The sequence below is a fragment of the Halichoeres trimaculatus genome, unplaced genomic scaffold, assembly GCF_033239565.1.
Source record: "Halichoeres trimaculatus isolate MK-OKI-2021-1 unplaced genomic scaffold, fHalTri1.1 fHalTri1_scaffold_16, whole genome shotgun sequence".
NCBI lineage: Eukaryota > Metazoa > Chordata > Actinopteri > Labriformes > Labridae > Halichoeres > Halichoeres trimaculatus.
In genome coordinates, this window is record NW_027437194.1 from 6990494 (window position 1) to 7005019 (window position 14526).

Below are 14526 nucleotides of genomic sequence, written 5' to 3' on the forward strand. Positions count from 1 at the left end.
TGCCACAAAACAGCTCCCCCTGATGGCTGGCTGCAGTCTAGGTCAAAAAATCCATCTCCCCAGTCATTCCAGATGGGCTGTGGTCAAACTTCAAAAAATTAATTCACCTCATAGAAATGTTTCTCACATCCGATTATTGTAGTGATTTGAAGATATTATTTGGCTACCTTGTATTCAAGTCCTCTTTTTCTGAAAAGTTTTGTTTTCATTAGTTATTAGAGGTTAAAAACTCCCAGAATCCCTCACAGTGTCTACTGGGCGGACTCTGGCTGCACAAGGGCTAACAATATAAATATAAATATAAATAGAAAATATTTTTTTTATCCCCAAGGGGAAATTCAGGAGTCACAGCAGCAATCAATACAACAAAAGTAAGAAAGTGTATAGAAAGTGCAAAAAGGTCCACAAGAAAATAGATGACGACATCCCGTCCACCACTCTACAGCCCAGCCAGTCTCCACCTCCACAGGGTCCAGGACTGAGCCTCCCCAGCAGTCTGTTCAGTCTCTGTCTCCTGGATCCTGTCTGCCCACAGCAGGTGAAGCTCCTCCAATGTGGCGCCGGCGTCCGATGTCAGCTCTATCAGCCACGTGAACAGCACGATGCCACTGGGTTAGCACAGCTAGCTCGTCCATCCCACAGGAGATAGATCCCACGTTCCCAACAACGATGGATGGAAGGACAGGTCCACGTCGTCACCTCCCAGCTCACACCCGAAAACCAGCACGTCGTCCTCACCTCCTCCTCCTCACCTCGAGGGAAATCATCAAGCCCTACACTAGTTAGCATTGACATGCTACAGGCTGCTAACAGCTAATTTCACATCTAAACAATGCAGCCATGGTTACATGTAGGATCTCCAGACAAACACAGGAGGAAAGTAGTAAAAATATCACTGAAGCCACAAAAAGTTTGGTGTCCATGACCAACAATGAACCATACAAAGTAGTGATCCACTCCAAATACAAAGATGACGAAAAAGAGATGAAAAAATTACAAAAAACGGACAAAGACGAGAGAGCTACTGCAACAGGCAGCTACTTGGGCAGCGCCTAGCAACGACAATGGGGGTATTTTGGCTTCAAAACCGTACAATGATAAATGGACTCGTCATTCTGATCCACTGACACATTCACTAACAAGGAAATTTACTTTTGAGAGATGAACTAAAGGTTTTGAGAAAGAGACTGACTTTTGCAGGTAATCCATGGTGTTTTGCTATTTGTAAAAACTGCTCTGAGAAATACACTTACTGTTCTGCAAATTTCAAGGATGATTCAAGAAATGCACCAAAGCAACTAAGAACAACTGTAAAGTCCACACACTTTGTAATAATTAGAACACTTAAAATAGAGCTCTTTACATTCTCCTATAAAGTCCCACATTGTGCAGAATGCTTGAGATTTCACATGATGTGCAAAACAATCAGGTTTTTCTCAGGTAGATAATGATGCAAATATAACGGCTGCCATTATAAATAACCTGAGTTCAGCTGCATGCTGCATCTGAAAGCCTGAGCTGGATTCATTAAAAGTTACCAAGCCTTTCTTCCTGTTGCTCTCCTCCATCTCTCTTCAGATTCAGAAACATAAGAGGCTCCCTCGTATCAAAAAACACTCTCAGTTCTGTTTGCGTTCCACTTGCAGCATTAATATAGACATATTAAGCCTTGCACGACTGTGCGAGGTGACATTTCTGATTCTTGCCTCTGATTATAATAGATTTTCTTGGATATGAAAATAAGTGAAGGATGTACTTCAGCTAGTTGAGTGTAAGCTTTCAGTTGATCATTACGTTTCTATTCATACAACACCAGATGATGACAAAATTCATCTCATGGCACTTCAAATCTAGAGAAGATGAAAACTGCTTTTTGAGAACACTACAAAGCAAGTGCTGGGTTGCAGTGACACCTTTTAGCTAGAGCTAGACTTTTGGTTGGGTTAATCCAGGACACACATTCAGCAAACACATTAATGGTTCTGATTTAAATTCATAAAAGATGAGAAATAACAAGCAGGCGCTGCTGGCCAGAGAAAAGGTTTAATATTTCCAAAAACATGCTTTTTTTTTGCTTGAATGATCCAGTTCTCATAAATATTTGTTAAACTGAAGCTAAAACTGTGATTAAATCTGCTCTCCAGAACCAAAATGTACAATGACAATTTGCCTTTTTTGTTCTCGTTTTCGTGCCAGACTGTTTCATCAGCTCTGAGCAGTTCCCAGGCAACATGGAGGTATTTTAGCGTTTGCTGTGCCACAAAAATAATATATAAAAAAAAGTCTGAAACAAAAAGTACCCAGAATAACCATTTCATTTCAGTCCAGTTCTGGCCAAACCAGGACAGGAAACATAGTGCATTGATTTGTGAACTGCTGTCATGGGCTTTTTGCCACCATTTTAAAAGATGGTCTAGCTGTTACTTTTTGTGTCACACCTTTGTGCCAAGCTTTTAGAAGGCTGGCTGTTGCACTATGAGTGACCTAAAGACACAAAAGAAGCTTTTATGTAATTCATTGAGCTCTCCAGCTTCTAGTTTAAGTTCATGGACAAAGTCGGCACCAAGGGGCAACATCCACTTTAGAAAAAAAAGAAGCCTATGTGGAAGTTGGTGTTCATCGAGAATCACACACACACCCAGCCAAAAAACAGAAAACCACTTGTAAAGCCCATTTACAGCCAGTTTCCAAAAAGAGCGTGGGTCCAATATGCTAACTTTGCTGCTGACACATTTTTTTACAGGGGTGATATTTTTCTAACCCAGCGGTTTAGCAGGTATTGGTATCATTTAATTGGCCAATAAGAGGCACAGCTCAGCTCACATGACCAACGGCCACCCTATAGCTGTTAGAAATGAGGCTCAAAGTTGGCATGATATCAAATATGGCAGACTGGTCCAAGAGCAGCTATGGCTGTGGCTCAGTGGTAGAGTTGTCACCTCTCAATTGGAAGGTTGGGGGTTTAATTCCAGCTCTTGCAGTTACAAGCTGAAATGTCCTTGAGCAGTTCTAAAATGCATTGATAACTCTCCATCTCTTTAACAGGCCGTCAAAAAACAGTTTAAGTCAAAGCAACCTCTAAATGTGACCGTTCCATTGACAGATCTTAGAATTAGAAATACTTTATTGATCTCCAAGAGGAAATTGCTTTTTGGTTGATTGCTAGTCCCATTCAAAATTCAAGTGTTTAAATATAGGAAACATACAAAATATAAGCACAAGAGCCATATACACATAAATAAATAAATGCAGGCATTAAATATGAAGTATTTTGTCCAAATGTGACAAGACACTGAACCACGAATTGCTCCAACTGTTGGTCAGTTGTGTGTGGATGGGTGTGAATGTGTTAGTTAAAATTGATGGTTTCCAATAGAACTGCCATCAGTGTGTGGATGTGGTGTAGATGGGAATAAGACTAGCCGTGTAAGTTTAAAGTGTTAGTCTGAGAAGCTAGGAAAGTGCTGTATAATTACTGCTCCATTTACCATTTACCATTTGATCTATTCCACGCTATCGGGAACAGATAGGTGACAACATGGAGACTACCATGGTGGACCATGGTCAGCACCCCCAAAAAAGTCAAGTCTGGTTTATGCTGTGGGGGGAAATGAACACAGTCACAATGCTAAGAAGCTGCTGTGTGGTCCCTTCTGTGTGATAAATAGACTTATATATCAGAATCAGAATCTAGAGCTTTATCAACAAACCAAAGCACAGCCCACTGTGTCTGTGGACTTGGTCGTCCAATTCATTACATCTACGGTAAATGTAATACTGTCTCTGGTAGCATAGGCGCAAATTCCAGGAGGGTGGGGGGTGTCCCCACTTCCATAAAGTTGCCCCCCCCCCAAAAAAAAAAAAACCAAAAAAAAAAAACCAGTAGTAATTAATTTTCCAATAGTAATTTTTTATGGTGTTATACAAGTCATGCGACTTAAAACACATTGTTTGACAATTTTAACTATACTTTAACTACTCCCCTAGAAATCCTCTCAGTGGTTCGATTCCAATCTCTTTCTCCCGGCACGGATGCTGCTGCAGCACACACACGCGCACACAAATACACACATACAGACAGAGCAGATTGGGTAAAGTAAAGACTTAACAATTATAACTTCACTTGTTCAACAGACACACAGAGAAAATGAAAAGCAAATGTCAACTCCTTTGTCCGAAGTCTGACAGTATGCTTTATATAAACACAAGACGCTGGTTAAGCTTTCCATCCAATGTGGTTCCCACACACAGACACAGACTACAGAGCGCTAAGGATTGCAAATAAGTATATTAAAACACTGAACAATTTATAAGTTAATTATCACACCATTTGCTGCTGCCTGGCAAACAGCCTCTCCTCTATAATGCAAAAGGCTGTCACAGTTAGATAAGACAGACAGGTGGCATGCTGACATTCTCATCCTCTCATTTATGAGTCATGACACTAATATTAAACTATTTAAGACGCCTCTAGTGAGATATTGTCCAGAGTTATGAATTCATTGATGCAAGCCATTATTTATTCTAGTTGTATTTTCTATTCTAGATTTATCGATTTAAAAATATAGTAGTCACGGATCCAGTTTCTAATTACATTCTGACTGTTAATTTACACCTCTTACTGTCCTACAATTAAAATCAACACTTTTTTCATTAATTTGGATATAAAATACTGAATATTGAGTTCATGTGTGTTGTGGACGTGTCGCTTCCACATTCATGCCAAAACATTTCTCATGAACTAAAGGAAAATTAAATCTAAGCTGATTATCCATAGTTGGGAGTTATCCTCTCCTTAATCTCTCTGTGTTTGTGTTTGTATATGTGTGTGTGTGTGTGTGTGTGTGTGTGTGTGTGTGTGTGTGTGTGTGTGTGTGTGTGTGTGGGTTTGTGTTTGTATGTGCATGCGGCCAGGCAGTTGAGAAAAGAAATTCTGCTTAGTCACAACTGGTGTAATTGACACCTATCACTTGGAATTGCCAGTTGAGGACAAACAACACAGCTAAATAAATAGCATTTTCTTTTTATGTCCCTCCCAGAAATTAATCTCTGAAATTTTACTGTTTATTGCCCCCCCCCCAACAACGAAAAGGGATTTTTGCCCCTGTCTGGTAGTGAATATTATCTGCGAGAGTGTAAGTCAGATTATTAGTCCAGTCTTTTAACATACAGACAACAATCCAGACATTTCCTGTTTAGTATATGAATGTCTCACTCTTTATCCATTGTCAGTTATGACTCAGTGTATGCCAGCTTGTTAGCGTTAGCATAAAAGAAAAGGATTGCTTTCCCCCACAAGGACACTCCGCCCTCAGCCATGACTCAACAGTATACTTGTCTTTTCAAACCATTCCTTCAGAGATTAATAGACCTGTATCAAGTTTTGGAGAGAAAAAAAAGGCTGTTGCCAAATTTTGAAGCAACTTGTAGACTTCATTTACTACAGTCCTCATTGTAGAGTACCAATTACAAAAAGGTAGGAGACACCTTTTTTTCCACAATACTAGACTCTAACATAATTCTGTATGGATTGTATGTAGATTTAAATTATCAATGGAGCTACAGTGCTGTGTGTTGTGCAGAATTGCTACCATATTCATCAATTTCATTCAAGTATTGTGTAAACTCCAAACACCTGCAGCCCAACCTCTACTGATCATAAATTTTAAACAAACTCTTGCAAAACAAGACAGCATTCAAGTGTGCACTCAGGTGAATAAAAATGCCAGTCCTTGCTCAACACTGAAGAAACAGAATTTTAAAAATGGAATAAAAATCTAAAATCAAAACAGTCAGTATGAATATACTGCACAAGTCTGAATGTGTTTTACAATTGTTAGGGTCTAAAAGCAGCCAGTGCTTCAGACTGAGTAGAATTTGGTGTGTTGGACTTGGATAAGACTCGAGTCAGAGTCCCGCACTTGAGTGCCAAAACACTGTAATTAAAATTACATTTCCTGTCAGTGTCGTGTCTTCTTTTCTATTCCTATCACATAAACTGCGTCAGTACTCATCCTTAGACACATGTGAAGGCTTCATCTGTGATACTAAATTTTGATACAGTTTATTTATGAAAGACACTCATAAAGAAACAATTTCTCATGTGGCTCAGTGAACGTAACTCCTTGACTAAATGTGTATCATAAAATTATGTAACAAGGAAATAAACCATTACACTTCCCCCATGAGGAGACATTTGTGCACTCTTGCAATAATATGATTGTTTCTGCAAGAGCACAAAGGTAAAATAATGCTTCTGTCTGTGACGTTCATCTCCCTTTATGACGACCATCAACTGTGGAGGTCAAACATTAGAGAGAAAGTAATGGCTTTTCAATCTAATACTACCAACATCGCCATCTAATACAAAATCTATCTGTAGTTAGAGAAATATCAATTCTAAAATGTAGTTCTCTTCGACAGATGGTCAAAATAACAGTTAAAGTCAAAGCCACCTCTAAATGTTCCTCTTCCATTGACAGATCTTAGGATCAGAAATACTTTTTTGATGACCAAGGGGAAACTGTCTTTTAGTTGAAAGCTACTCCCATTCAAAATTCAAGTGTTAAAAATATAGAAAACATACACAATATGGGCATAAGAGTCATTAAAAAAACAACTGTAAATGTAGGCATTGAATATAAAGTATTTTTTGTACGTTTCACAATGTTTGTCAGTCAGCTGGCAAAGCAAAGCTGAACATCGAGTGCCTTAGAAGTTGTTTTAGTTTGAGTAACTATGTGTATTAAGATAACACATCACAACAATATTGTTGTACGGTGTATATATCAGCATACAATAAAACGTATATGGTACGTCATCAGTACTTGTTCCTTTAATGGTAAAACACACCAAACATCAGTAGTTGGTTCCCATCCATTTTGTAGAATTTGGCCTGATAGTTCCTAGGCTTTAGGAACTAGGGTCCACCAGAGCAGTGGTTCCCAAATGGAGGTAAGTGAGGGCACTCCAGGGGATACGCAAGATGTAAAAAGGCATTTTTAAAAAACAGCAGCCAAGTAAAATTCATTTAACACCATTTATTCAATCAATGTTTGAATCCAATATGATTTAAAGTTTAAAAATTGAATATTATATCCAATAGACACTAAACAACAGCCAAAACTGCTTTGTGCATGTTAGGACATACTTGACAGAAGATAAACTAAATAATTAAAAAATTCCCAGGGTGTACATCACTGAAAAAAGTTTGAGAACCACTGCTCTAGAAAGTTTCACCCTTAAAGTTTATCTATTCTACACACATCCAGGTCCCTGAGACCTACAAAAAAGTCTCCTAACATTGTGTTGAAATGAAGTAAGTTGTAGTTTGGAATAACTGGTGAGAAATAGCGCTTTCACTAGACTCTTACAGGGGTCCTTTTCTCGGGATTATCCGAAATCTTATGAGCATCTGTGAAAGTTCTAAGGGTGTAGATTTTGTATGTCCCTTGTATTCATCCAATCTGACCCAAACACACCAATCACCATTAGGGTCCAGGCCTCGAAAAGGTCATATGGTAATTTTATATCAGTCATAGCGTCCCTGATGACAACAGAAAATACAATGCTGCTACTGTATGGGTAATATCGCCAGGACTGTCGAATATCAGAATAGTTTCTTAGTCAATAGATGTCTTGAAATCTAGGTTTTAATTGACATTGTGGGTTTTTGTGTTTTTTCAACTTGACCACAAAACAAGGCAAACCATAGCTTCATTGAGTTCTCGTCTCGGTTAACTTTGCCCGTTTTTAAGAACTGACCTAAGTCTAATTTATTTATGCCCAAAAATTGCAGACTTACAAATATGAATAGCCAAGTATTGCAAGTTGTTGGCAGCCTGCTCATGAGGAAGAGCTCAGATCTGAATTTCATTGATAAAACCTTTTTCTTTTCTCATGTCATGGGACTTTTAAAATAAATAAAGATCAGGTAAAGAAGACCTTAGCTTTAAAAATATGTAGGTTTCCAGTCTGAACTTCTGTTTTTGGATTCAGGAAATTAAATTTGAGTCGGATAAAAGCCAACTGTTTTGAGACAGCTCTACAATCTACATGTGAATGTGATGTGCATGTTTCTCTGAACAGTTGTGAGTCAAAATGATGAAACTCAAGAACCCTGTCTCATGCTACAACACGCCAAACCTGTAACTCGCTGGAAAAGGCAGCACGGGGAAAATGTGTTTCAATCTGCAGGCTGCGGTTCTCTGGCTCAAAGGCTGCTGGCCTCCCTGACACCTCTGAGAGGATTTCAGCCTCATGCAAGTAAACAATGTCTCCCAAATAATTTGGAGTTAAAGTTCATGTGCAGTTGAACAGCCCACGTGCTTTCAAAGCAGATGGATGAAACAGGAGCGGTGTCAGTGTGGGAGGACAGAGAAGCACTCCAAGCCATGATCCTGACAGAGCTTCTCCATATCTGTGACATGCAGGAGTACAACCCTCCTCACATGAACACGGCAATGAAGTGAATGCTCTTGGTAAAAAAACAAACAAAAAAAAAAGCAAAAATCATTCACGCCGTGACAATGGCTACTCTTACATGTCATTGTGGTGAGGATATAAAGTAAAAACTGCAGCTGGAGTGGGGTGAAAAAGTTTAGAGATGAGTCATGCAAAGTATCAACTCAGTTCAAGTACCCTACACTCGACATCTATAAAAATATGTTAATGCATCGGGGAAGACCAAAAGTCCCTATCAGGAGCAAAAACATCCATGCATTAACTCCTTATCATCTGGTGAGAGTTTGAGAGCCAGTTATTTCTGCTGATCCAGCAATGCACTTTTTTTTCCTATGCTTCAGGCTTTTTAGGGGCAGTGTAAACAAAATGCAAACACAGCACTCACCTTAGCCGAGGTATGTTTGTTAATACATTCATAAAATTTGCAGCAACATTTATCATATACTTGTATACGGCACTTTTGGGGCCCTGTTCTTGTACACTTAACGGACAAACCCAAAATAATCTCACCTTCTGGGTGTGATCTGGTCTCCGCTTGAACTTTTCTGAAACAGTATCTACATTCACAGCTGCAAACAAATCAACAGCGAGTCGTGAACTTTTCTGCCTGCTGATTGGACAGGGGAACCTGGGATGTTGTGGTTTTATTAAAGTTTTCCAATTAAAACTTCCTCCTGTAAAATATTAAAAGAAAAAGCTTAAAAGATAAATGAAATAAAGGCAGAAAGACCTCAATGGGAAACTAATACAAAAACTGTAAATAAAGTAATACAAAGCCATGTCAATGAAATAGTCTCAGCAGCAGATACTAACCTTGAGTTGGTTCCATCAGCATTAGATGCTGATGTTTAGACACATTTTGGATTTTGAAGTAAAACTGCAGCAGTCAATAGATGACGTGCAGAGTGTAAGCTCTGTGGGGCTGTAGAAAAATACTGCAACGTTATGACAAACCATTAGAGCAAACTCCGTGGTGAGCTTTTACAACTTGAAGATTACAATTACAACCAGGATCTTTGAAGACCTGTTTCCTTTGAGTCTCCTGTAGAAAGCTGGTTCTACAAAGATGGTAAACGCTGGAACCACACCCATAGACTGTAAAAAAAACGGACGTCATCTTGCCCGGCTCAAAGGGAGGTCACCACAAAAACTGCTCCCCCCCTGGTGGCTGGTTGCAGTATAGGTCAAAAAATCCATCTCCCAGTCATTCGCAATGGGCTATGGTCAAACTTTAAAAATATTAACACCTTGTAAAAATGTTTCTCGCATCCAATTGTTGTGGTGATTTGAAGATATTATCGGGCTGCCTTGTATTAAGGGCTTCTTTATTCTGTAAAGTTTCATTTTCATAAGTTATTAGAGGTTAAAAATGAGGTTATACGCCAGGTTTAGCGATGATTGGCTGCTGCCGTTCTTGTGTATTTTTTTTTTCGGGGATTGTAAAATATGTCGAGAGGGAGAGCAAAGAAAAGATTAGATTCTCAAACGTTTTTTGTCACCTGTCTCTACTCAGATTCTCCCAGAGTCCCAGGGGGCATTTTGGCTTCAAAACCGTACAACCGTGAATGGCGGAGCCACGTTGTCCACTCTATGTACAGTCAATGACCACACCATGTTATAGTGACATACAAAACACACATCAGAAGTCACTGTTCCCAAGCTGTAACAGAGAAACATAGAAATAATGCAGACTTTTGTATTTAACAAATATCATTGGATGCTTTCAGGAATGATCAGATATTTCTGTTAACCACTGATCTATCCATCCACCACTTATCTTGGTCCAGGTCGTGGGTGCAGATAGATGGATAGGTAGAGTGCCGCCCTGGGGAGGTGTTAAGGGCATGCCCAGCTGGGAGGAGACCAACAGGTTGGAGGGATTATATCTCTCTGCTGGCCTGGGAACACCTTGGTATCCCTCCAGAGGAGCTGACTGAAGTGTTCGGGGACAGGGACCACTGGTCTTGGCTGATGGCAGGGGCATTTCTGTTAACCATGCAGAGAATTGATTTGCTGTTGGAGCACTTTGATCTGTATAGAATCCAGTGACTTGAATCTAATCCTAACACTTTTAATTGAAATCGAATTCCTGCTAAGGAAATCTACACAGCAGCTTTAAAGGAGAGTCATCCAAAGAAAATGTGTCTAATATAATTTTTCCCCAAGCATGTTTGACAAATTAAAAAAAGTAGCTATAATGCAGTTTTTTACACAAAGTAAATGTATTCAAGTTTAGACAAAATATTTTCTCTGGCAGACAGAACTACAGAGAAACATAGTCAGACTTTAATCTTGATATAGAGTATGGTTCGAGTTAGCTCTTCTTTGACCTTGCTAACTGCATTCCCAACAAACACCATACACTTAAAAATATCATCCCCCAAACTTTGAGACTTAACCTCTGGTATCAGCTAAATAAAACTACATTTAGTCTCCTCGCCACTGAAATCCAAGACTTTGGCCTCCACTGGATCAGAAAATGCCAAAGTCGATCAGATGTGCGGGTGTTATCTTTGACAGAGAAGCAGATCCCAGCTGCTGCTGCACAGTTACATAAATTCAGAATGCAGAGAAGCTTCTAAGCTTGAACGTTGGCAGCTGTGTTGACGAGGGGAGATTGCACTGTATGCTTCTTGTCAGCGTTTGATGGTTGATTTCACACCAGAGTAAATTTTATGCTTCAGTGAAAGAGGAGGAGTGAAAGGAAGGAATCAGAGAAAGTATGAGCTCTTGGGAAACACACTGAAATAGTCAAACAAAGCAAACATGCCCTTAACATACAGGGCAGGGTGATTATGCTTAACAGTGCTGCAAAGCCATGTGGTATATATGGAGACGAGCACACAGAGGGCAACACAAACAAACTGATGTTGGGTTATTAAAGGGGCTGTGAGGAGTTTGAAAGTGATCTTGAAAAAGTCTCCTTTCTAGGTACATGCCTGATAGTAATCCACACTTTAAAACGAGATTATCAGCACCAATATTACAGGTTACAGGTTATTTTGAATGGCTACTTCTTAGCTTCCAGGTCAGGTTGACCAGGACGGGATGTATTTACACATGTCTAAGTCTCTATGACGACACCACGCTGGTTGACGAAGAGCAGAAGAAAGCTAAACAGGAGAGTGCTACAGCCCAAGCTAAATGCTACATTAGCTCAGTTTAGTAGGTGACTGGCAGGACATAACCAGGATTTGCTAACGTTACACATTACAGACATGTCTTGGCGCACCAGGCTGCCAGCTGTGCTAAAAAAAAAAGTCTATTAAACTACTTTCAAACTGAATGTTTACTTGTTGTCACATTAGTCTATGTTGCTAACATATAGCCGTTTGCTACAATGTGTGCTTGATGTCACGTTTCAACCTGTATTCCTACATAACTGTACTGATAAATACCTTACCTCAGCATGCTTTATCCAGTAAAAAAGTTGTCTTGAACAAAGAAATTTGGTTTTGATCCGATCTCCATTTAATTCAAAAACAAACACATGCCTCGCTGAACATAATTTACAATAGTGTGCAGAGACTCCAGGCCACAAGGTGGCATGGGAGTGCAATTAAAACAGATCCTCCTTATAGCATCTAAGCAGTAATCTTACAACAGCTTCTGAAGTGTATGATGGAAATGATTTTGTGCAGCTTTATTCAATGCAAAAATTAAACCGTAGTTTTAGGTTTAACATACAGCTATAAAGGCATAGATCTGCAGACTTTAATAACCTATGTTTTGGATTTGTTATATTCTTTTGAACAATCTAAACCATTAATGAACATAGATTAGGAAGTATTTTGAGACAGTTGAATCCTGCAATAAATTGTTTTAACTTGTTGTATTTCTCCTTTTGTTTTCCTGTGATATCAGAGAGGACGTTCCTGCTCCTGAAAGCCGCCCCGTGAGTCGCCACACAAGCCGGAGCACCAGTCGGCACCCACAGGTTTCTTACTGTCAGGTTGGCGAGAGCGAAGGGAACTCTTTCAGTGACAGCTCCACACACACTCCCTCTGGGGACAGCAGCGGTCACACACCGGTCAAATACACATCAGTCAGATATGACAGCCAGTATGGGTACGCGGTCTGACCATCAAAGAGAGAGCTGGGTTTGTGGAGGCTTTGAATGAAATGTTTAAAAAGTAGCTTGAACACAGTTGGAGCACTGGGTTTGAGACAAAAGATTTGCAATGAGAAAATGTAAAAATATTGTTCGTATCTGTAAATGTGGAAAGTTTAGCCTGTTTTATACTTCTGCACACCTATGCTGTACTTTTCCTGTAGCTCTTGATTTGGAGAAGCCAACCTACGTAGACTGACATGCAATTCATCATAAATGTTGCTACGCTTTGAAAACCAAGCCGACATCCAGCTGATTAACTTTTCCATTTGGCAGCATTTCTCACATGGATCACAGTGGTATTCCCATCCTTTGCTTACACTGATTCAGAGGGTTGTACATTCAATCCCTGCTGACATCTCCTTGTCTTTTCTTTGCAGTAATTGCAGCGTGTTCAACAGCTGCTCGTCATCAATCATCTCTAACTCTGACATAATGCACAAACATTGGGTCCTTGTCGTTTTCTGTGCACAAACAGAGAAAATATTAAAGCAGAAAACTCTCAGTATGGTGAGCAATGGAATCAGTTTTTGTGCAAATGACGCAGACATGCATGTGAGCAAAGCTGTTTTAGCCAAATCATGGTGTGTAGTCACTGCAGAAATATAAACCAGACGTTAATCCTGTAAATCACGGTCTTCTGTTATCATTAGAGTTACCTTGAATATTTTTTTTTTCTGGAAATCTGGATGTTTGTAACAATATATATTTTACAAAATACTTATACTTAACCTCTTACATTACATGTTGTTAATGGTATAGATCAGTATGTTTATTCCCTGAGTGTCTTAAACTCCATTTCCACCGAGCCATTCAGTCAGTTCTGCCTCGGTACAGCACACATTTTGTGGCCTTTCATTTGACTAAACGACCAAATTACCAACTCATACCTTCCCACTTTTTGTACCCTTCTGTTGGGGTGCCAAACACAGCAATCTGACCCCAAAAGGTGGAGCTAGAAACACTGCAGTCCATCGGTCCAAAGATTTGTCTGATTTCTGATCGATGGAAAGTCATATTTAAATGAAAGAGCAACAGGGCAACCAGATCAAACTTTATATAAAATTATTTCATGAAATGTGCCCCACTACATTTCATCTCTCCCAACTGACAATAAATAAAAAAATGATAAAACATTACATTTAATGTTACTGGAACTGATACAATCCATTTAAAGAGATGAACCAGACTGGATTGTTATTTATTAATTAGTGATAGAGAAGTGGAGGTCATAAATAAGAGTTACTTCTCCTGTTTTTTTATGTATGTTATATTATCTTTAATTTATTTTAGAAATACAGAAAAGATTTTAAAAAATGAAAAAAGCCTGAAATCTGTGAACTTTTTCTTTGTATCTGTAAAAATTAAACCATTTTTAAACCAGTAAAATCTTTCAACCAACATTTTGTGTTGACTTCTTTGTGTCTGTGGTTGGTAGCTATGTTATAAACAGAACTGCATAAGGTAAGCAGGTTAAATGAAAGGGATGCCTTAAATTCTACAACATGTAATTCCTCTCTACTGTACACCAACATACTGCCTATCAACCAGTCAATTATCTTGATTCCTCGGCTCTAAATTCATTATGTTTTTAATCAGTGGAGGGTGAAGGTCTGCTGAGATTGGAATATGACTTTAGCTTTATCAGATGACTTTTCAAATGACATGAAACATGATTTCATTAGACATCTAAAAGCAGACACTATAAGATTATCACACCTTAGCTTGTCATACCCATAGTATGATATGAGCAAAAGCTACTTACTGCTATCATCTTCAAGTTGACAGCAGTGGAACTGCAGCTAACAGACCATTTTGAAAAGTTTCACACTTAAAGAAAACATCCTTGCAACACATTAGTTTAATACTAAATACAATAATAAGAAAATTTACTTGTGCACTAATGATGGGGCAGCTTTGTTCATTTTAATCTGAATTGCTGTCAACTTGTA

General features: G+C 39.0%; 1 protein-coding gene across 1 annotated transcript in view; it reads left to right on the forward strand.

The window, feature by feature from the left end:
- vsig8a (V-set and immunoglobulin domain containing 8a) overlaps positions 1–12544 on the forward strand; it is a 36862-nt gene extending 24318 nt beyond the window's left edge. The window contains exon 8 of the mRNA XM_074690952.1: positions 12328–12544. Within this exon, the coding sequence (XP_074547053.1) occupies positions 12328–12544 (217 nt within the window). The remainder of the gene's footprint in view (positions 1–12327) is intronic.
- The last annotated feature ends 1982 nt before the right edge of the window (positions 12545–14526 follow it).